The 9,974-nt window shown below is 38.6% G+C and overlaps 1 protein-coding gene across 9 annotated transcripts in view; it reads right to left on the bottom strand.

The window, feature by feature from the left end:
- Positions 1-9,974, bottom strand: part of WDFY3 (WD repeat and FYVE domain containing 3) — a 261,467-nt gene that overhangs the window by 162,302 nt on the left and 89,191 nt on the right. For all 9 annotated transcript variants that reach the window (XM_081812198.1, XM_081812197.1, XM_081812195.1 and 6 more), the window contains one exon: positions 7,699-7,909. In XM_081812198.1, the coding sequence (XP_081668324.1) occupies positions 7,699-7,878 (180 nt within the window). In that variant the 5' untranslated portion in view covers positions 7,879-7,909. The remainder of the gene's footprint in view (positions 1-7,698; positions 7,910-9,974) is intronic.

Below are 9,974 nucleotides of genomic sequence, written 5' to 3'. Positions count from 1 at the left end.
GCGTATTTTCCTAAGGCAATTATGAAACCTTTCATCAAACTAATTTAAAACAGGCAAATATTCCTATTACTCAGAATATATTAATATATATTTTGCTCCCAAGAATTATTAAGAGCTATTTTATTCTGAAGAGTTATAAAGACAACTTCATAAAATAAAAAGATAATTTCTTAGACAGTATATGCATATGGTTATTCAAGCAGTCTTCATGCTAGGTGAATAATTGTTAAAAATGCAACTAACTTGGGGCGCCTGGGTGGCTCAGTCAGTTAAACGTCCAACCCCTGATTTCTGCTCAGGTCATGATCTCAGGGTTGGGAGACTGAGCCCCGCATCGGGCTCCACGCTGAACGTGGAGCCTGCCTAAGATTCTTTCTCTCCCTCTGCTCCCTCTCCGCCCCCCACACCCTGCTCTCTTAAAAAAAAAAAAAAAAAAAAACCTAACTTTTCACACAAATCCTGATATTAAACTGCTTTATTGACGTGAGAAACTTTTTTTCAAAAGATGTCTTCCTTGAACTGACCAAATACTATTAACGGAAAAAGAGCTATGTCCTGTTTGCTAATTTGAAATGAACAACTATTGCTTCTTTGACACAAACAACTTTTAGTCTAGTGATTCATTCTTTTCATTTATTCACTCATAAATATTTATTGATCTCCTACATATGCCAGGCAGTATCTGGAGTGATGAATACAAAGGTAAATAGAGAGTTGTGAATACAAAAGTAAATGAAACAAAGAGGATTCCTGCATGTGTGGAGTTCACATTTTAGTACAGGAGACAAACATGAAACAAATTAAGAACGGAAATTACATTAGTGATATGTTCTAAAGGAAGTAAGCAGGGTAACTGGAAGGGAATGCCTATTGTGGCAACAGGCTGTCCAAGGTCTCCCTGAGACGACACTGGCATGAAGGAGTGACACTGTGTGATGAGACAAAATCATACAATTCAGAGTGCCAGAGAAAGAGGGGCCTGGGCAGCAAGAAGAGTGTGCTAAGACCTCCAGGTGGACATGAGTCTGGGGTAGGTGAGGAATCCAAAGGCTGGTGCAACTGGAATGTATTTTATGAGATGGGAAGTGTGCAAGATAAGGTTAGAGAGGTACAGGGACTAAAACATGAACTGACATTTAGATAATACTGAATATATAAGGTAGCAAAGAGTAGATTTTTCTGTGATTAACTTCAACAATTAAATCTATAAATATTAGGGGGGCACCTGGGTGGCTCAGATGGTTAAGCGTCTGCCTTCAGCTCAGGTCATGATCCCAGGGTCCTGGGATCGAGCCCCACATCAGGCTCCTGGCTCAGCGAGGAGCCTGCTTCTCCCTCTCCCTCTGCCTCTCTCCCCTGCTCATGCTTTCTCTCTCTCTCTATATATCTCTGTGTCTCAAATGAATAAATAAAAAAAAAAATCTATAAATATTAGGTACATATTTAATCACCTTCCACAAATAGCGATATTACTTGAAAATATACAACACTTCAATCCTGTGCTTAAATGTGTGCTACAGAGGATGGAGCATGAAGCTGCGAGTTCAAGGAGAACTGGATTCTCCTCACCCTCAGACACTACTGGTCAAATTTTTCTAGTTCTCCATTTCCCCATTTGCCAAGGGACAGAGCTAAGCAGCTGGAAAGAAATGACTCTACAACATCTATGTGACATTCATAACTCAGATTAAAAAAAAAAAACAAAAAACAGGGCGCCTGGGTGGCTCAGTTGGTTAAGCGACTGCCTTCGGCTCAGGTCATGATCCTGAAGTCCCGGGATCGAGTCCCGCATCGGGCTCCCTGCTCAGCGGGGAGTCTGCTTCTCCCTCTGACTCTCTCCCTCTCATGCTCTCTATCACTATCTCTCTCAATAAATAAATAAAAATCTTAAAAAAAAACAAAACACAGAGTGAGGAACAAATATGCCATCTACCAAATTCAAGAAAAATAACAGTTACCAAGGAAGGAGCATTTATAATGTGCCTAGTACTATGCAAATACTTGACATGTTAATAACATTTAAATCTCATAAAATCCTATATAGTGTCCTCATTTTACAGATAAGGAAATTAAAGTTTAGAGAAGTTTAACAACTTAAGCCAAAAGGTGGTGGAGACAGAATTCAAAATTAGGTCTGTCTCATTCCAAGCCACGCTCTTAATCACTCAGTACTATGTTGTCTCAGTTAAACTTTGTATGAACTCTATCACTGTCACTTTACACAGTTACACCTTAAGAGGGGAACAGCATGGTTAGACTTGATTTCAGAAGAGTCATTTTTAATATCCATCTGAATTACAGAAAATTTTCTGGCACTTCCTCAACTAAATGTTTTTGGCATACTCAGGGAGAACAAATTAACAGTGTTATTTAATGCCATGTACAACACAGAAGCTCAATATAGGGACGCCTGGGTGACTCAATTGGTTAAGCATATGCCTTCGACTCAGGTCATGATCCGGGGGTCCTGGGATGAGTCCCCACACCCGGCTCCTTGCTCAGCGGGGAGCCTACTTCTCCCTCTGCTTGTATGCTCTCCCTGCTCATGCTCACACGCTCTCTGACAAATAAATAAAATCTTTAAAAAAAAAAAGCTCAATTGAGTAAAGCTACTCAAATAAAAATTAAATACGACTGATAAGAGAGGTTAGAATTTTTACAAAGTTTTCTAAAATGGTGTCTTTTGTTTCCTAAACATATGTAATATTTAAAATTCAGTTACATGGTACTGACCATCAGGAGTCCTGGAATAATTTGCTATACATAACAGATTTAAAAAATTAACAATGAAGATATAATTGCATTATTCATAGTAAATGAGTCTTCTTATTAATTAATATAAATGATTAGGAAAACATGTATATCCTCCTTGTTTCTAAGAAGGACCACCAACTCAAGAGAAAAGGAACTGAGAAGGCTCAGTCCCTTTCTCTCCTTTGGGATATGCCTGCCTCATGAGAACATGCACACTCATCTACTCTGCATGGGGCTTGCAACTATCCAGTTTTGCCAGTAGCTGGGTAAGAAAATACAGCTCTTTCACATGTGAATTTAGCAAATCCTATGTTGCAGAGACCTAAGCTACACTGTCCAATATCCAACAATTTAGAAAGTAAAGGTCACTTGTAAGGGATAAAAAAAGAAAAACACCATATTCAACTTAGGTGCTTCTCAAATGTAAGTAATTCAAAAACAAGGGGAGTTTCTAAAAAAAGATCTAGTTAGTAAAATTATATTTTAAAACACACACATACCACGGTAATTAACAATGGCAGTTAGTTTTTAATGTAAAATGTTATTCATTTTTAACAGTTTAAGCCAAGTATTTTGTCAATAAGCTTTTGTTCTTAAGACTAAAATGGTTCATCACTTTTAAGAATGCTGAGAAAATATTATTCTCAGACTCCACCATCATCTCTCAGATGACAGCAGCAGTCTCCTTGCAGGACTGTGACAAAGACCACAGGAGGCCACTGAGGACCTCAGCGTGAGCTGTGGCCCAGAAAAAGGACTCGACACATGTCATTTCTCAACCTGGGTCTCTTAAAGGCAAAAATCACAAACTGTAATAACACTACTGAGCACTCTTTAAAAACGATTCTGCAGAGAGATGCTCATGTCTAACAGCAATATGGTTTATTTGCCATTTAGCACGAATCAAACAAAGTCTCAAAAATTGATAGTATGATTCACTTTTAGCAATCATGGTAGGAACTCTAGAACCATACTGAGCTATTCTTTCATCAAAGCTCTTTCTCTTTCTTTTTCTTTTTAGTGAGGGAGGAAGGGGGGGAAGAGACAGAGAGAGAGAAAACCTTTAGGAGGCTCCACGCTGGGGCGCCTGGGTGGCTCAGTCATTAAGCGTCTAAGCGTCTGCCTTCGGCTTGGGTCATGGTCCCAGGGCCCTGGGATGGAGCCCCACATCGGGTTCCCTGCTCCGCGGGGAGCCTGCTTCTCCCTCTCCCACTCCCCCTGCTTGTGTTCCCTCTCCCGCTGTGTCTCTCTCTGTCAAATAATAAAATCTTTAAAAAAAAAAAAAAAAAAAAAGGAGGCTCCACGCCCCAGCGCAGAGCCTGACACAGGACTCGATCTCCCAACCCTGAGATCATGACCTCAGTCAAAATCAAGAGTCAGACACTTAACTGACTGAGCCATCCAGATGCCCCTCATCAAAGCTCTTTCTTAGCAGTGGAGAATATTCACGTATAAATGGCTGAACACTGAATAAATACAGCTATATATTTCAAACTTAATGGATGGGATGTCTTATCTAAGGATAATTTTAGTTTGTTAATGACAATCCAGTGAATACTATGTATTTTTTAAATTGGTCACAGTGGTACAGAAATAAGTTCCTATCTTTTCATTAGTTAAGAGCTTACTGACCTTTATGATATTTAAATCATTCACTGTATTAGAGGTATAAGGCAATGCATATATATATGTGCTTTTACTCAGGCAATTAAAAACTTTTGACTTGAAAGAATAATGCAACTTATGACAAAAGAGAACTAAGTCACAGTCTAAGCAACAGAGAATCACTAAAGCATCTCAAATCTACTTTACAAAAAAAAACAACAAATATTTAGATGATTCTTCCAGTCTAAGCCTAACTTGCATTGGCTGTAGAAGCCTAACTGATGAAATACATGGGACACATATGCAGGATATTACTTATTAATTTATGTTAATAGCTGAGAATAACTGCCCTAACTATTCTGAACTTTATCATCACTTTGTAAATGTGCATAAGTCTGAGAGAAGGAAATTACCTCAAACTATTCAGGAGGCAATAGTACATCGTGACACTGAGGTAAAACAAAAATAAAAAGATTAAAAAAAGAAACAACTTCCCAGAACTGATTCCAATAAAAATTAATGACTGTTAACCTCACCAGGGCTTGGGAAAAAATGGCTTGTCCGTAAATCAGTTCTCTCACTTTCAAAACAGCTATTTTAAACCTTTCCCCACCTCTCCGTATGTTTGTACTCTACCATCTCCTCCCTCCACCATTCTCAGCCTCTTATATCATAGATTAAAAAAATGAACATCCTCTAAATGTACTAATGTTTGCACCTGCTCTTCTCTTCTACCTGATGGGTGATATGTGAACTGATCTCTCTTACTGTTCTCCTTCCACTCCTGCCCCTCTGCCTTACCAGCCCAGCAAAACCTCAATCCCAATAAATAATGTATCTATCTGCCTCCTCTACTTCCACACACATGCTGCCGAGTGCCTGCAAGAAGAAAATCACACACCCACATGGATAAGATCCAGCACAAATTTATCATCTCCAACCTTCACTGGACCCTCAATATCGTTTAATTCTTTTACCATCCCTTTCAACTCTCTCTTTCATTCCCTTTCATAATATTCCAAATCATCACAATTTCCTTAAGTCCCCTAACTTACTCCAAGGCTCTTAACAGACCACATCTTCTGTTGATGACTACAAGAAATTGAGGATATCAAGCAAGATTTTATTCAACATCCCACCTAACTACACATCATATTCACACCCAACAAAATGTGCTCTTCTCCAGGATGGAGTATCTTTCTCCTGCTCAAGGCTCACCTGCCCCCAACTCCTATAATTTGACTCCATGCTCTCCTCCCTCAATCATTTTCACTCTTAAAAATTTCCAAACTTCCTCTTCTGCTGGTTTTTTCCCTTCTCTTTATTAGCCAGCATCTCCATCTTTACAATCAAAGCAAAAACACTAGAAACACACACACAAAAAAACCCCTCTCATCACCAAGTTCATGTCCATCAATCTCTTTTGTTCTCTTTTCTTTCAAATTTCTACAAGCCCAGTATATACCTACTGTCTCTTTTCATCTCCCATTCACTCCTCAACTCACTGTTTTCTGGCTCTGCCATTCTAGTAACCTACAAACTTGCAAATTTCATGAACATTTTTCAGTCCTCATCTTACTGGGTCTCTCTATGGTACATGGTAGTGTTGACAATGTAGTACTCGCTCTCTTCTTACATTTATCTTTTGAGCTCTATAACCACCCCTCTCCTGATTCTTTTTGTACTGCTACGGACCAGCTCCTATTCTGTATCCTTCATGGGTTCCCCTCCTTTCATTAGACATTCATATTCTCCATGGTTGATCCTTAGCCTAGTGCTCTTCTGGCAGTATAAGCCCTGAGTAATCTCTCATCTCCTTCCAGGATTTCAACTACCCCATCTGTGCCAGAGTCCCCAAAGCACATATCCAGCCAAATCTTCTACCTGAGCTTCTAAGTATATTCAGTTTGGATCATTGAGTCTGAACTATCTGCAAGCTTCCCAAGTGATTGGGAAGCTTGCAGATAGTTCAGACTCAATGATCCAAACTGAATCTAAACTTTCTCAGCAATTGGGAAAAACATTCCCAATTACTTTCCCAAATTAGAAACCTAGTAGACAGCTTACCTTGGTCCCTTCTACTCTCTAATTCTATTGCTTAAAATACTTCATTGGCTCTGCATGCCTCCAGGAAAAAGTACTGACTCCTAATACAATATACAAACCCATCATGATGTACCTCCTATCAATCTTGACAGTCTTATTTTTTGTTCCTCCTCAATATAAAATCAACTTCTGGGACTCCTTACAGATTTTGGCACATATTAAAATATCTGTTGCCTTTTATCTTGACTCATGCTTTAACCTCTTACTCTAATTACCTTCTTGGTTAATTTGGTCCAGTTAATTCCAATTGGGCTAATGCTTATCTTTTAAGGCCTCAAGAATCACATCATATTCTTTTTTTTTTTTTTTTAAGATTTATCTATTTACATAGAAAAAGTGCGTGCGCATGTGAGTGGGGGAAGGACAGAGGGAGAGAGAATCTCAAGTGGACTCCTCGCTGCGCATGGAGCCCAATGCAGGGCTTGATCCCACCACCCCCAGATCACGACCTGAGCCAAAATCAAGAGTCGGATGTTCAACTGACTGAGCCACCTAGGCACCCCCACATCACATTCTTGAAGGAAACTTCCCTTCCCCAATCCCCACAGACTTTTAGACAACTTTCTTTTAAGGGGTGCCCTTCAGTACTGAAAAAGCTAAAAGTAGGAGCAGTAATTGGCAGTGAAGAGTAGTGGGGCATCTAAAAGCCCTATGGAACTACCTGACTTTTTAAACTATGTATTTGTACACCTTTGATAAAAATATAAAAATTATTTTAAATATCCCCACCAAGACTGCTACCCATGTAACCAACTTGACAAAATTGGTTTTAACTCTATTTAGACTCTCTTGGGCCTATAACTATCCTCTTTCAAAATCTCTTACAGAAAACCTGCCAAACAAGAAAGCAAACTGAGATGGTTCTGTAACGTGTACAAAATACTTGGGCAATTACATTCTATGGTGCAATAAACTATAATTTCAAAAAAATAATGGAAATAACAAATGGTAATTGATAACCTATCCCTCTTCCAAAACTCAACCATTATAGGAACATTTTACAGAATACTCAGTCTTCCTTTTATCTGTTAGAACTAACTGGAATTCACTCTGACCAAGTCTCAGGTAAAGTCACATGGCTTTACAGCAAATTGAAAGGAAGGAATGAAAACATCGAGCTTCTTAAAAACTCATTCTATCATTTTTTCCTATCTGTGATTTACTATAACCTTAAAATTCCTGCAGTGCTACCCAGTCCTGGAAGGAGGCATGGCTTTGGCAACGTGGCCTTACCCTGTTAAACACTGGCAGCATCATGTACAGCTTCTCCTCTTGTTCCTTCTGAGTCATGTGCCGGGGAGGATGGCACAACTCAGTGAAGAGACGGCGGAGGTGCATCAGTCCTAAGGCGTTGTCTTGGGGGCTGCACTCCTCCTGCCTCGGTCGCCCCATGATCCTCTTCACCATGTTCATCTTGGCTGGTTAGTGATAAACACTTCTAATTCTGTGGGAAGATGTTCATACGCACACAGTCAAAATGTCATCATCCTGACCAGGTCAAGAGCTTATAAAAAGTCAAAAAACATTTCTTTTTCTACTTCCTTAAATTGAAAAGGTAGAGAGGCAAAGCTAATTGTGATAAATCTCCCTAAGTGACAGATCAGTAATCATGGCACCCAATAGTCCTACTAGATTTGGCACCATTTGTATAAAATGTAAAACATTAAATGTAAAACATTAATTGGACAAGCATCAAATGTTTCCAATTTAGTCATATGAAATTCAACAAATAAATGGACCAAAGATCTCACTATTAATATGTTGCTTAATAGCTGAGCATATGTAAAAAGAATGAAGAATAGAAAGTTCACCCTCATCTCCAAACAACCAAAACAAAACAAAACAAAGAAACAAAAAACCCTACCCCCCAAACATGAAGTTTTCTATTTTTAATTATTTAATTTTTTTTCTAGATGAAGGATTACAGTTCAGGTACCTGTTCGAAGAGCCTACTTTGTTATAGTTTGAAAACATGCAAATTAAAACAAATACATCCCAATGTATTTTACAAATCATTAAGACAGTAAAAATTTTCATATACCTTAAGACTACTTTTTCAAACTATAGTTTGAAACCCTTTGGCAGGTCATGTTAATTCATTTAGTGGATCATGATGAGCATTAAAAAAAAAAAAAGTGAAATAGAAGATATTGGAATACATATAGTAAGGGTGATTATTATTTCATGAAACTTATTTTAGGTAATTCATGCATACTCAATCACAATGTAAAATGTATCCCTGGCTAGAACTGCAGTTAAGAAATCAACCAACCAAACACTGGGTTAGACAATGTACCAGAATCAATAACACTAAGCATTCAGAAAGCATCATCAGCCCTTTTCAACCACCACTCACTGTGCCAGCAATTAGCTAATTTCAGACACAAAAAGAGGATATTTTACTAAAGGAACCAGGAAAGCTGGGAGGAGATTATGAATATACAGAATTTGGATAAAAGGCAATTTGCTTTTTAATCTGTAGAAAAGCAGGAATAACCTGAAGATTACTTTTTAATTTTGCCACATAACCACATAAGCCAGTAATGTCATTTCTTAAGAAATGAAAAGATTACTGCAAGGCTAGAGCTTTACTTACTAAACAGCTGTCTCCTGATTTTTAAAACTCTAAGAAGAACTGGTAACTTAAATATGCTTGCCCTTGAGAATTTTGAGTGAATTGCATATTTGGCCACTGGTACATGCTTATGCGCTCTAGCCGAATGCCACAGGAGGCCATGAGGTGACTCACCTCAGGTGAGTAGAAAGACATGGCCTAGAGCCCTGCCAGTGGTTCCTTCTGGGCCGAGTGACCAGTATCTAAGGGGCCCAATCCCAGGGAAGAGTACTTAGACACACAGGCAAAGGCCAAAAAGAGCCTCTAAACCATAAAATGACAACATATTTCATCCTCAGAAAACACGTAAGTCTTCCAACTATAAGGATTTCAACAAGTATATTCAAATCACCTATATACTATTTATAGTCCCGGAGAGCCCCAGAACAAAAATAAAATTTGAAGTAAATTATAAAACTTTTGATAATTAGCTAACATTTTAGATTATGCTTATCTCTGCTCTTTTCCCTTAGCCCACAACTAGAGTTCATAATCTAGACAGTCCTGGAGAGGATTCAGGAGATTCCCGTTCCTCTAACACCTCAAAAAAATTTATAAGAGATCCCAGCTTTCCAGGGGTCTATGTCATTTTTTAAAAAGTCAACTATTGCACCATATTAGAGTTTCAAAGCCCTTTCAGACTCCTCCTTCACTCTTCATTCTACCTTAAGCAAGTGGGTGGAAGAGAAGATTAACTCTACCTTTATATAAGGCCTCGAGACAAGAGCAACTTGCTCAAAATCTCACAGTGATAAAGAACTAGATGAAAATCCAGACCTCCTACCTCCTGGTCAAGTGTCCCTCCCACTTACTCATATTCACGTGCCATTTTTTTTTTAAGATTTTTTTAAGATTTTATTTAGGGACATTTGGGTGGCTCAGTTGGTTAAGCATC

This window comes from Leptonychotes weddellii, chromosome 2 (assembly GCF_054177405.1).
Source record: "Leptonychotes weddellii isolate Sample4059 chromosome 2, ASM5417740v2, whole genome shotgun sequence".
Lineage (NCBI taxonomy): Eukaryota > Metazoa > Chordata > Mammalia > Carnivora > Phocidae > Leptonychotes > Leptonychotes weddellii.
Note: the sequence above shows the minus strand (reverse complement) of the source record. Positions and strands in the feature narration are given on the sequence as shown.